General features: G+C 41.2%; 2 protein-coding genes across 5 annotated transcripts in view; both read right to left on the bottom strand.

Annotated features, from left to right (window-relative positions):
* si:ch211-67e16.4 (myocardin-related transcription factor B) overlaps positions 1-7,707 on the bottom strand; it is a 20,139-nt gene extending 12,432 nt beyond the window's left edge. Inside the window, exons 1-8 of one of the 4 annotated variants that reach the window (XM_031754884.2) lie at positions 7,463-7,707; positions 6,410-6,872; positions 6,191-6,340; positions 5,708-5,937; positions 5,078-5,209; positions 3,942-4,026; positions 3,460-3,647; positions 3,256-3,342 (exon numbers count right to left, since the gene is read on the bottom strand). In XM_031754884.2, the coding sequence (XP_031610744.2) occupies positions 3,256-3,342; positions 3,460-3,647; positions 3,942-4,026; positions 5,078-5,209; positions 5,708-5,937; positions 6,191-6,340; positions 6,410-6,848 (1,311 nt within the window). In that variant the 5' untranslated portion in view covers positions 6,849-6,872; positions 7,463-7,707. The remainder of the gene's footprint in view (positions 1-3,255; positions 3,343-3,459; positions 3,648-3,941; positions 4,027-5,077; positions 5,210-5,707; positions 5,938-6,190; positions 6,341-6,409; positions 6,873-7,462) is intronic. The other 3 variants (XM_039599875.1, XM_039599876.1, XM_039599874.1) reach the window with 3 other exon arrangements.
* Positions 7,708-12,142: 4,435 nt separating this feature from the next.
* The window catches only part of ttn.2 (titin, tandem duplicate 2), a 217,539-nt gene continuing 216,070 nt past the window's right edge, over positions 12,143-13,611 (bottom strand). The window contains 1 exon segment of the mRNA XM_039599816.1: positions 12,143-13,476. Coding sequence (XP_039455750.1) covers positions 13,184-13,476 — 293 coding nt within the window. The 3' untranslated portion in view covers positions 12,143-13,183.

Here is a 13,611-nt window from a genome sequence, read left to right as displayed (position 1 = left end):
AAGCGTGGAAGTAATCACATTACTTTGAGTTTGATTCTGTAACAAGTAACAAAAACATTAGCGTCTGCTGTGCACTCTGCGTGGGAAGAAAACTTCTTTTTACAGAGAAATATCAAACTTCAAGTGTGAGCGAGCAGCGAGCACGCCGCCATGGGAATGTGACACAGAGAAACCCCCGGATCCCCCCACTGACATGACTGCTGTGGGCAAACCTCCACCCGCCCCACTCCTGCTGAACAGGTGACAATAGATTTAAGAGCTGCTGAATGTTTGATTTTATTTATTTTCTGCTGTGTTTTACTTGCTTCTATTTGAAAGAGTGTAAACACAAAACATGATTTTATTTTATATGCTGGAATATGCAGCAAATATGTTTAAATGTTAAAAACATTTCTTCAAGTCAAAGACAGTTGCATAGAATTTAATTTTTGCTTGATGCAATGTGCATAAAGGTAAAATATTAAAACTGATAAAACAAGTTTTAAAAAGAGACTTTTTCATTTGATTACATTTTGAATGATGGATTATGCAGAAAAATAGAATTGGGCTGAAAGGTCTGTTGCTTTATTACGTATTCAGGTTGTGTATCATATTTTTAAAAGGTAACTAAGTAACTAATTAATTTTGAAAATAAGTAATCAGTAAAGTACCAGGATTACTTTCTTGGAGAAGTAATCAGTAATTAGTAACTAATTACTTACTAACTTGACCAACCCTGGATATCACAGACACTCACATTCAACACTGTCAGTGATCATGCAGCGGTGTGTCTCTGACACAGATAACAGTCACACGACCAATTCGAGGTTTAATACATGGAAACATATTTAGAAAAATAATGACCTGCCAGGAATGTCACCGTATGTTCTACGGCAGGGTCTCAAACTCCGGTCCTCGAGGGCCGCTGTCCTGAAACTTTTCCATGTGTCCCTGTTACAATTAGTAGGTCATTAGCAAGACTCTATAGAACTTGACTGTATACTGAGGTGGCGACCCCTAACCCTACTAAAGTAAGTTTAAGTAAATGTAAGTGTTTGAAAAAATGTACTTCTTAATGTACTTTTATTGCACCATGTTCATTCACACATGAGCTGCTGTAACATGAATCAAATGGCTGAACTGCCACCTCAGCATGCAGTCAAGTTCTATAGAGTCTTGCTATTGACCTCCTAATTGTATTCAGGTGTAGAAATTTGCACGGAAAAGTTGCATGACACCGGCCCTCGAGGACCGGAGTTTGAGACCTCTGCTTTACACTAAATAGTTGTGAACAGTCCACACCCACTGAGGTAAACAATACTCTGGCAGCCTACACTTACCAGAGAAATGCCTCCCAAAGCATTTAAGGTAACTTCGGGTAAAAGTGAAAAATATTGTGAAATTTCTTTTTGATTGTTATATACACACACGTTATAAATGCAGGGCTCTAGACTAGACCGGTACGCCTAACTCTAAAAATTTAGGCGTACCGGCACAAAAGTTAGGCGCACTCAAATTTTTCAACCGCATCGCTTAACACCGCAGTTTTACATGTGCACTTTCTTTGGGGGTAAGTCCATACAGACAATATTCATTTCTAAATTATTAACTAACAAACTTGTGCTTAAATTGCTTTGTCAATATTGTAGAAAATGTTAAACTTAATCATCATCTTGGCTCCTCTGACGACCTGTTTGCTGCTGCCTGCTGCTGAAAGGCAGTGGGGAGAGGGGACACTTGGGCAGTGCATTTATTGCAGCATATAATGTGTTTTCTGGATACACTGCTGCTTTTTCAGCATTCAAAGATTGATGGCACCGTGTCAGAGCTGGCTATGAATTTCAGACGGATCAGTCCTTAACTTAACAAAAAAGTTATCAATAGTTCTTTTCATCTTTTCTTATTACCCACAGCTACATCCACTTCTGTCAGGCCTAGGCTGCTCACTAGGGCTGGGTATCATCACTGATTTCTATCATCCATTCGATTCTGGTTCTCAAAGTCCTGATTCGATTCAATTTAGCCTCAGACAGTCAGAAATATTATAATTCTGATCATTTATCAGCACTGATACACGTGTGACTTCATCAGAATTGTGAACATCACAGCAGATGCCTTTGTGTCAAAGTAACTGAGAATAAAACACAGAAAAACATGAAGGAGATTTTTCTGGTCTGGATTTTTATAGCAGATAACCTTAAAAATATTCTGCAATATTCTGCAATTTTGCATAATTTTAAAAAGTTTACATTTCTTCAGTATTGAACAGCAGAAATCAGGCTTTCTTGTCCGAGGTCATTTAAGTGAAAAAGAAAAGGAAAAGAAAAAGACAGCGGCCGACAGCGCTGTAAACAACGGTAGACTGGTGGGTAATAAGCCAATGAATGATGCAGAAAACAGAGATTTGAGACGGGAAACTGTTCTTGAAGTACAGAGAGAGAGAGAGAGAGAGAGACAGCTGTGCATGAAGTGTGATTTTTATCGTGGTGGAAGCAAAACAGCAAAAGTCAGAGGGCATTCATGATGACATTGATCAAATGTGAAGCTAGTTTGCTGCTTCTTTTGCTGCTGGCTCGGCGAATTTTGGTTGGAGAGACAAAACCTGCAGCTCAGAATCAGCGCAAAAAAGACGTAAACACAGAGCGGACCCGACGCATCAGAATCGCTGAGCTCCGACAGCGTGTCCGTGTTCGGGCCGTGGGGTGAGAAAGCCGAGAAAGACAAAGCTGATTCTGATGCGTCGGGTCTGTGTTTACGTCTTTGTATAGAATCCGTTAATGAATTGATATCGCTTTATTCTCTCTTCCACCTGCACTTTCAACTGGACCACGGCCAATCAGAGAGGTCCGCCCCTGACTATCTCTGATTGGTTTAGTCCACGATAGGGGATAATGTGTGTCTGTTGTTGACCACACGGAGAGTTGCAGAGATTTTTTTTTTTTTTTTTTTTGTTACCCGAAAATATTTGGTCGCACCGGTGCGACCAAATATTTTTTTTCAGTCGCACCATTGAAAAATTTGGTCGCATTTGCGACCAAATTGGTCGCACTCTAGAGCCCTGAAATTACTAATTTATTGCCAAGTATTGATATTATTGAAATATGTCAAAAATAGTTTGCAAAAATGTTTTTATTCACAGACCACCAAATTCTCCCCGTAAATGTTTTTTATCAATTTCAACTTTAAGCACTGAGAGAGGGAGATCTCATTCATGAGAAAGAAACAGATAATTAAATGAAAATGTCTGAGTGCAGAGATTTTGGTGGAATCACCGACCTGCATCTGGTTAAGGCAGGCCTGGAGTTTCCGTTTTGCCCTCCACCTGGCTACCCTCAGTCTGGTCTTCTCTCGACGCTCCCGCACCTTCAACACAAAATCACCTTTATTTTTCAGGTTGACTTGATGCCTTTATAAATGAGGCACCTTTTTAACGTAAATATGCAGAAACCTTAAGTCCTCAACAATTTGAGGTGGACTGACCAGATCTGCCAGCAGCGGTTGAGGTAACGATTTCTCCAGTTCTCTGCGCTTTGTCATGTTTCGGCGACGAAGCTCACTCCTCCGCATTTTGTATTCTTCATAAAGGCTAAGGTCTTTAGCCCAGGGTCGCCCCACTTGGCGAGGTGGGACACCAGGTGGCAAGATGGCAGCTGACTGAGCTGCTGAATCTGAGAGTGCACACACAGAAAGTGCCCACTCTAAGTTCCAGTGGGGAGGCTATATTAAGCCTAGGTCACAGCGATAAACTTCCTTCATCACTTTGTTCTCGAGCTATAGCAAGCAAAAACTTGAGTGTCAGCATCACTCGGAAACCCAGCAGGGTGATGATAACATCCCAAAAGCCTTTTACAGCTGAGGGATAAAAGGTTTTAGGACAAGTCCCAGAACCTTTTTTTATCACATCTAGTAAAATTAGACTAGAAGCATAAATACATGATCGACAGCTATTCGCATCAACTCACGGGTGGTTCGTCCAGCTGAGCTGAAGGCTGTAGTATTTCTTTGGCTTCCTCGAGCACTTGGGCACTCTGTCACTGACTGTTGAGGCTGAACCCAGAGATGAAAGCATTAATTCTATTCAATAGTCTGCAATAATGGCGTTCCCCAAGAGTTTTCCCAAATGTCCTGTTGTTGAGCTTACAAACATTTGTTACATGTGGTTTACTGGTAATGCTAAAATGGCTTTAGTTGTGGATATGACATAAAGTAACATTGGCATGTGCCTGAGTAAAAGTGCATTTTGTAGTGTATACTGGGTTAAATGGTCAGAAACACAAAAAGAACTACAGTGGTGTGAAAAAGTGTTCGCCCCTTCCTGGTTTCCTTTTTTTTGAATGTTTGTCACAGTAAATGTTTCAGATCATCTTTTTCTTAAGGCAGCTAAACAGCCAGAGACCACCACACTACCGCCACCACAGGTTGCTGTTGGTGTCATGTTTCTGTTCTGAAATGCTGTGCTAGCTGCATGTAATGCCACTCAAACTGAACAAAAAGTTCAGCTTTTGTCTCGTCAGTCCACAGAGTATTTTCCCAAAAGTCCTGGGCATCATCAAGATGTTTTCTGGCAAATGTGAGATGAGCTTTTTTGTGTAGCAGAGGCTTTCTCCTTCAACTCTCCCATGGAAGCCATTTTTGCCCAGTCTCCTTCTTATTGTTGAATCATGAACTCTGACCTTAACTGAGACACGTGAAGCCTGCGGTTCTTTAATGTTCGGTAGGCCGGCCACACTCCTGGGAAGCTTCACCACATTTGTGTATAATGGCTCCCAGTGTGGTTCAAAAAATGCATTTGTAAACCTTTTCAGATGTCAGTGACTTTGTTTCTCAGGTGTTTGTTTAGATCTCGGCATGATGTGCTGCTTTTTGAGATGAAACATGTAGAGTCAGGAAGGGGGCAAACAGTTTTTAACACCACTTCATATAAATGCCAGTGCACTCGCTCAATGTTTGGTCCTTTGACGTTTCCTTATCTGTTTTCTTTGACCATCTTTCAACGTCATGAATTCCAGCAAAGCTGTGAACGAGAGTTTACTAAGAATCCTTTAAAAGACCTGGAGCTTATGCTCTTGAAAATTGTGCCCCACAACTGTAACCTCACCTCTGACTCTGGCTGATGACCCTGCTGTTCGTGGCAGTCAAGCAGTAGGGTGGCCATCATCTCTTGCTCTTCCTCTGGCTCCTCTTTTATATAGATCACCTCCTTCTCCTTTTCCTGGGCCTCCTGCTTCATCTAATTTTAAACAGAGACAAACAGGACTTTACAAGTTCATTAGCTCGGAAATTGAAAACAAAAGAGCCTATACTTTATTAAAATACCTACATAGGGCTTAATAAAACTGAACTGAAAAGAAAGTCTAAACATTTCTGCGTTAGCGTGTAAAATATACAGGAACTGTATTCATTTCAGATCACTTACACATGCATTCATTTCTATAGGGCATTGTCTTATACGATATAAACCTTGCCAGCAGGATGAGATCTCGAGCCCTGAGGCAAATATTTTCACTCTGTGCTATTACAATTTTCTGCTTCCACGCTTCCTGACAAGCTTCTGTGACTCCTGACAATATATCCCTCGTTTCCTTGTTACCTACCAGGATTTCCTTTAATACTACAAAAACAAGTTTTATCATTTTTTTTTAAAGAAATGTAAATTTAAAAAAAAGAAAAGAAAAGAAAACATTGTGATATATCAAATCTGGAAAACCTGATTTGAATGAGTTGTTACCTCTGGAACAGAGAAGTGCAGCGTGGAGCTATCTGCATAGGTGGCGCCACCTGGAGACAGAGAGGGATCCCCTGACTCTTGCCCATCATCTAAAGTCGGAGCCTGGGCAGGAGAAGAGGCTATGGCACTATCCATGTCTTCTGTATTAGAGTGCAGAATGGCCCATTCATACTCATCCACTTGTTCAACTTTCTTACACTGAACGGGGTCTGAGCTAGGACAGAACAACACTGCACAAACAACATGTATTTAGTCTAACGTATCAGTGTAAGGCTACATTGTGTCATAACATACATTAAGCTCATTGCCTAAGGGTTTGCTACTCTCCTGGGTAGCAACACCCACCTTGAGGAAACTGCTGTGGTGATGTGGTGCTATATAAATAAAAAATGAAGTAATAGTAAAACTACGGTAATGTTCATCTAAAGATTTAGAGATGTTCTCAGTGATGAGGGAGAAAACATGTACGGACGCACTGTGTACCTGTACTGCTGTCCAGAGATTCTCCAGCCACATTCAGAGTGAGTGAAGCAGGAAGCAGCAGGTCAGACGAGTCAGTGTGGGCCACATTTGAAGGGCAGGACACTCTGACTTTTTGCCTGTTCATGCTGTTTGGTGAGGTGCATTCTGGGACTAGAAACATAAGAAAGAGTACAGTCAGCAGAGGAGCAACCAGGACTCAAGCATTTCATTGGTACGTACTGTTGCTGTTCCTCATCAACGCTCCCTCAGCAGTCCTGGTCTGAACTGAGAATGACGACAGGGTCTTGGTTGGGGAAACGCCAGATCTGCTTCTCTGTGTTCGTGGTAGGGTTGGTGGCTGAATCCAGACTAGGGTAGAAGCAGAGGCTCTCTGCTGCAGCTCCTCCTCCACTCCTTGCCTGTAGTACTTGAGCTTCAGCTCCGTGTAACGTAGCTTGGCTCGAATGTTGTCGTTCTCCTTCTCTTTTTGAGCCTTCTCACTCTGCAACGCCATCATGTCCCTCTTCATCTGCACCACTTGAGCCTTTAGCTCCTCAAATTTGACTCCGACCACTTTAAGCATCTCGGCCAGCACCGTCTCGACCGCTCCATTTACTGCTCGCTCGACTACGGTCCCCATCTGGCCTCGAATTAGTGACACAGCAATGCTGACATCCATTGAGAATGAGTTCTGACCTAGAAACTGCAGGAGATAATTTAGCTCAGGTGACAGTACACCTTACTCTGAAAAAATACTGTTAACACTCATAAAAGCCCTTGTGAGTGCAAGAGTCAATAAGACCCTGAACTCAAAGCTGGGTAATCAGAATCACAGACACGGGAAGCATGGACAAAACAAACAAACACCACTTTATCCTACCATAGGACAAAAATGCAAAAGGAGGTGCTGGATGTCTCAACCATGGACCAACTTTTAAAAAAATGTTTAGTTTCAGAGACTTTATGTCGACATATACTAGTGACTGTAGCATTAAAGACTACACGAGAACTAAATTGTACTTTACAGCAACTTGAATACGGTGACTATGAATGGGTTCGAAAGAAAACTGAACATTTGTACACTGTAATTGCCTTTTATTGACATAGACACCACACTGTCTATGGGAAACAACATCGAAAACAGTTTACACACAACTTGACAGGTTGGTAACATTAATGGCCGCTATAAAGACTATTTCTCTGTATCCAAAGCTCCTTTCATTGATAAAAGCGCTGTGCTGAATTAATTCTATTTAACGCCCAAATCAGATGGGAGACAAACACGCCACTTACCGTTTACTCTCGCTATTAGCCCAGTTATATGACCGTTCAGTTATCTTAGCTGCTAACAGAACTTATTCGAGTAAACAGCTAACTAGCTTAGGTTAACGTTAGATTTCTTAAATGGCTGTTAATGCTAAGTTCCAGTTAAAGCTTAACAGACAAACAGTGTAACAGAAGAAGGTTAAACTTGTAAGACCTGTCATGCTCTGAACATTTTTATGTGTAGCATAATTTTAGCAACAGAAGCGGATGCACTTTTGTTTCTGGCAAGTAGCATTATCGCCACCTAGTGGTATGGAGTGTGAATACCAATAGTAGTATTTGCAGCATTCAATAATTGTTGTCCCCAATGTGCTATAACCTTGCTATCAATGTTTTTTTCTACCTTTTTTTCTTTTTTTCTTTTGGGGTTATATTTGCACTAATGTCATGGGCGATCGTGGCTCAAGAGTTGGGAGTTCGCCTTGTAATCGGAAGGTTGCCGGTTCGAGCCCCGGCTTGGACAGTCTCGGCCGTTGTGTCCTTGGGCAAGACAATTAAAGCGCTATATAAATACAGGCCATTTACCAATAATTAAAAACAGTCAAACGCAAACAATTGAGTTCAAGATGCTGCAATATAACTTCTTAACAGTGAAGGTATGGGTTTTATTACATACTAGATATCTATATATTATTTTCTGAAATCCAGTCTTTGTAAAATGACTACTCAGCTGTTGGGTTTCCAGTTGTCCTTGTCTATGTCCACAACGGAGTCTAATCAAAGCACATGAAACACTCTGACGACAGACTTTTTCAGCTTTCCTGCAGAGTTTCATTTGCAGTGGATTGCTCCTTTTATTCCTATATCTGTTAATCTTTTTACAGGAAACAAGGTGACCCAGTTCATTTACTGTATTATTGTGGGGTCTTTATCTCAGAACATAAAGCTCCTACAGGCAAATTGAATTGAATTAAATTAAGATCAGCAGCATACTTTGGAGACTGAGAGTCATTAAATATGTGAAAATGAACCAGCTCTGTAATGTGTTTGACATCATCATATAGGCCACCAAAACTAGTTACAGCAAGACTGCAAAAACTGAACTGTCAAAGATGTTGGCATTATTTCTAAGTGAACCAGCGGTCTAGTGCTTACAAAGCGAGAACTACAGATCTTATCATTGCAATGCAGATTATTGCAGTCAGGGAATAAAATTTATCTGGCTTTATTAAAAAAATAATAATAATAATTTGGTTACTTAATAGTTATAGGATTCACGCTGGTTGTCCATGAAAATTAACCATTCTACTTTGTTGCCCTTTGTCTTAATAATAATAAAAGGGGTTGTTGCTACAAAAGTAATCTCAAAACTGGATTATAGATGGCAGACAGCTGGTGTCATAAGCCCCACCCTCTGTTCAAAGATGGTTGTTCACAGTGGACATAGATGGCATCTTCGAAAAAGTGACCTTTGTCCTTTAGATGCAGATGGACAGCCGAGTCTTGTCCTGTGGAGGTGGCTCTTCTATGTTGTGCCATGCGTTTATGAAGTGGCTGTTTGGTGTCTCCAATGTAGAGGTCTCAGCATTCCTCATAACACCGTACAGCATATACTATGTTGTTAAGTTTGTGTTTAGGAGTTTTGTGTTTGGGATGAACCAGTTTCTGTCTTAGTGTGTTGCTGGGTCTGAAATACACTGGGATGTTGTGCTTGCAGAAGACTCTCCTGAGTTTTTCCTGATAAACCGGCTACATAGCAGATAATAATGTTGGTGCGTTTTTCTTCTGTTTGTCTCCAGTTGGTGTCTGACCTTCTTTTCTGTGCATTTTTGCTGACTTGATGAACACCCAATTAAGATAACCACATGTTTTAAGAGCTTCCTTTACATGTGTGTGTTCCTTTTTTTCATCTTCAGGCTTAGAGGGAACATGTTCTGCCCGGTGCTGTAGGGTCCTGATTACTCCAAGTTTGTATTCCAGAGGGTGGTGGGAGACAAAGAGGAGGTACTGGTCCGTGTGTGTGGGCTTCTGGTAAACTTCAATGTTGAGGTTTCCATTCTCCTCAATGTGCACAGCACAGTCCAGAAATGGCAAACACTTATCCTTTGTGTCTTTCCTGGTGAACTTTATGTCTTTATCCACAGCGTTGATGTGAGCAGTGAGGGATTCCACTTCGTGGGTTTTGATTTTGACCCAGGTGTTGTCCACATATCTGTACCAGTGGCTAGACATTGCCCCTTTAAAAGAGCCAAGAGCCTTTCTTTCCACTTCCTCCATGTAAAGGTTGGCTACAATAGGTGACACTGGGGAGCCCATGGCACGTCCATTCTGGACCTTGTTGGTGATAGAATGAGGAGTGTTCCCCACAAGGGGCGCTAGGATGGTATTGTTGTCACTGAGGAGTGTAGTAATTTTTGTGCGATAATCCATTGTGTTTAGAACAACAGCGCACCTTCCCTTGTAAGCTGGTAATATGGTCATGTTATGGTCTTTGCTCAGGGATGTAACAGCCTTCTTTTCTTGTATTGTGAGGTTAGACGGGGGAACTTCAAGAAACTTAAAGTCCAGACGCTTTTCTTTCCAAGCTCAGACTACAATGACCTGGATGACTGAGAACCTTCACAGATGCTGAAGAGTTACCTCAATGGTATGTTGGCGTAATAGTCACAGTTTTGGTTCGGCTTTCATTTCGGACTTATTATATAACTAAGACTAGATTTTTTTTTTAAACGCCACCCTATGATTGTACAGTATTAAAATATTTGTTGGGAGGTTCCATTTGGTTGTTAGGACATTAGGAGCCCTGCGACAGACTGGCGACCTGTTCAGGGTGTACCCCACCTCTTGCCCTATGACAGCTGGGATAGGCTCCAGCACCCCCCGCGACCCTGAAAAAGGATAAGCGGAAGCGAATGGATGGATGGATGGACATTAGGTTAATCTTTTAGTACAGAAGTGTTTCTGCTCCTAAGAAAATAGGTGGATAGGTGGACAGATGGGTATTAAAATATAGGCAAAAAAATCATAGGTAAGTCTTGAGGACTAAGGGACATGGTTAACTGTCAACAGGGGGATTAAAAATATTAATGAAACGTGAATATACGATATATTAGCAAAACAGCTGGTTGAACTTTGCACATTTGGTCAGCCAAGTGATTTCAAAGAGAAACGGTGGTGGTTCAGCCTGCAACTGATCCACATTTAAAAATTGGATTGGACATTCCTCTACATCATCAACGCTTTCTGTGTCAAAGGTGTTATTAAAAAAACTCTTCCACAAAAAGTCCAACTATTCCACATCACACATGTTGGCCAAGCAGGAGAAAACTTATCTGTTATGATGATAAATAACACAGGCATGTCTGTTTTGCCCTGTTTCCACATAAAGTGCGTCTTCTAACTGATTAGTCAAAAGCACAACCAGTGTTAGCTTACCTAGCTAATCTCCCATCATTCTCTCATCAAAAGAGTGGAGGTCTATCCACATTCCACAGGCTAGAAGCTTTATGACAGAACACTGTTTGATATGAAAAGAGAGATCACTTTCACTTTGGTACAGTTTAAAGTAGATATGAAAAGTAGACACCTATAAAGGCTAATTTACACCATGGAGCCCCACTCTAAAACAAAACTGTCATAGATTTAACACTGTTATTACGATGGATTTAAGAAGTGTTTAAATTTATAGTTTTTAGACACAACTTTGTTCCAGTACAGAATGTGGATCTCTCTAGACTGGCTGGTTGGTGGTTGCAGTTAATAGACTAACATTAGTCTATGTTGCCAGCTGGCGACAGAACTAGTAACTCAGTGGAAAATATGGAAACTAAAACTAAAGAGCAGAACATTTTAAATGGCAACCTGTGATGACCCTAAAAGCCTGGAGGAAATGAAAACTCTGGCCATTTTGGCCAATACATAGGGAAAGACACTACAAGTCCAAACCAACTTCCAGTTATAGCCCCATTTCTGCTTCCAATGGTTGATTCTTCTCATCTTTTTGCTGTTGTTGGGGTTTTTTTTACAGTTCCCCAGCTGCTCACGCTGAAGAGCCAAAGCAGTTGGGGAGAGCTAACTTAAAATCAGATGAACTGATTATATTTGTGTATATTGTGGTTAGTCAAGGCATTTTATCACCACCAGCCTGCTGCATCCAAATAAGTAAAGATGGGGAAACTGGCAGGCAGGGTCAAAACTTCCCCACATGCAACGTTCTGTCACAATTTGCATTGGGCACGATAATTTGAGGCCTGAACAAAATTGTCTTGACAAACAACTTATTCACCTGCTTAGAATTCCCCTCGAACCTCTGGTTTTACCCATGGTTGGCACAGCACATAATGTCAATAATTTACCACCAGAACTCACCAGACAGTGCCAGCTCAGCTCATTCTGTCACCTAACCACTGTAAAGTGATCAGATTCTTTGTGTTCCAATCTACCCCCCATCCCAATTTTCTGTGGTTCTCATGGTTAGAAAAATCCCCACATAAACTGGGCAAAAAGGCACAATTATAGATGGAGTCACTTCTGTTTCTCACATTGCATGCAGCCTACCTCGCCACCTACTCGGTGCGCTGTTGAGCCACATGTAATAACTCGGATCTCACACTTACACCTGAATAGCAGGTTAATTGCTGAAAATAGAAACCTAAATGTGTTAAACGATGTGTTCTAATGCAATAAATAACAACAGCAGAAACATACTGTAGTGCTGATAATCATGCTTTATTAAGGAAATAATTGGAGGAAAGACTCAAGGAGGGTGCGAAAATAGTCAACACTACAACTCAAACTTCAATCAAACCCTTAAACTGCAGGGCGACATGTGGGACTTGTTGTTGAACGCAGCAGTAGGTGGTTTCATACATCTGCTTTGCCGCACCCACCTTGACTGACAGGAGAACTTCTAAAAACTAACACACAAACACACTGCATACCTCCAAGAGAGAGCTCTGTTTCTGCAAACAAGCACAGGAGGGACTCTTATTTAAAGTGATTGGCCAGGTTGGTGGTACAACTGAAAAGTCTCATCAGTGGTTGTTTGCCAGATGCAGAGCACAAAATATAAAAGAAACACTTGTGCTCAGGGAGTGCAGGCCGCTTGCACTCTGAGCACGTCAGTGAAATAGCAGTACGACAGAATCAGTCGGAGTGCGAGGTCCAGTCATCCTGCTTACATGAGGGTAAATGCAAACAGCATTCAGGATCTCACACTGCTTTCACAATGCTAATGCACTGCTCTCTAGAGCAGCATATTCATAGTTTTGTCTCTGATTGAGTTAACATCAACAGGGAGCCTCTCTACCTGTTGAGGCAATCTTAAGACTTCAACTTATCGTTGAGGCACAAAGTTTAGTTTCTTAGTTTAACAGAGTATTCGTTCCTGTTGGAACTTTCTCCTGTTAAACCATATACAGTTTCATTTTGTTTTAGTTAATATTATTGTCATAAATAACAATGCATACACTTCCCATAACCGGTAAATTCGGCTATATACATTATGTACATGTCACAGAATAATGGATCAAAAATCCTAAGTCACAGTTATCCAATATGGTACATTTTTATAACACCTTTAGACTTTAGTCTAGTTTGGCAAAAATTAATGTCAAGATAGGTACAAAAATAGTTCATATTTACAAGAACAGAAATCCAGATCTTTATCAAGTAGATTCTTTTGCTTGATTAAATAAAAACGCATGAGAAAAGGAAAAAGGGGAAGTTTTGAAGAGTTGTTTTTTTTTCTTACACCGATCGAATACTAATGTGAACAGTTGCTGTATCAGATCCCAGCTCATTTGACAGTTTGAGGGTGTAGCTTCCAGCATCCTCCTCCTTCACCCCAGTGATAATGAGCGTGGTCAAGTCCTCAGTGGTCTCAATATGGAAGCGTCCGGCAGCAGTCAACTCAATCGTTTTGCCGTCGTGCGACCACTCAATGTGTCTGGCATCACCAGAGAAGGCACAGGCGACTGTCAGGACTTTGCCAGGCTCAATGCTGATGTCCTCTGGCAGAGCTTCAATCCTTGGAGCAGAACCTGTAACCCATGATAAATGCACAGAACAAGAACCTTTTTTCATTTAGAGTAAGGCAGGCACACAATTTCACAACAAAAAAACATTATAACAAAAAAGCATGTTTTGGTAATTGAGCTTAATTCAGCATCTTTGTG

The sequence above is a fragment of the Oreochromis aureus genome, linkage group 16 (genome assembly GCF_013358895.1).
Source record: "Oreochromis aureus strain Israel breed Guangdong linkage group 16, ZZ_aureus, whole genome shotgun sequence".
Classification (NCBI taxonomy): domain Eukaryota; kingdom Metazoa; phylum Chordata; class Actinopteri; order Cichliformes; family Cichlidae; genus Oreochromis; species Oreochromis aureus.
Note: the sequence above shows the minus strand (reverse complement) of the source record. Positions and strands in the feature narration are given on the sequence as shown.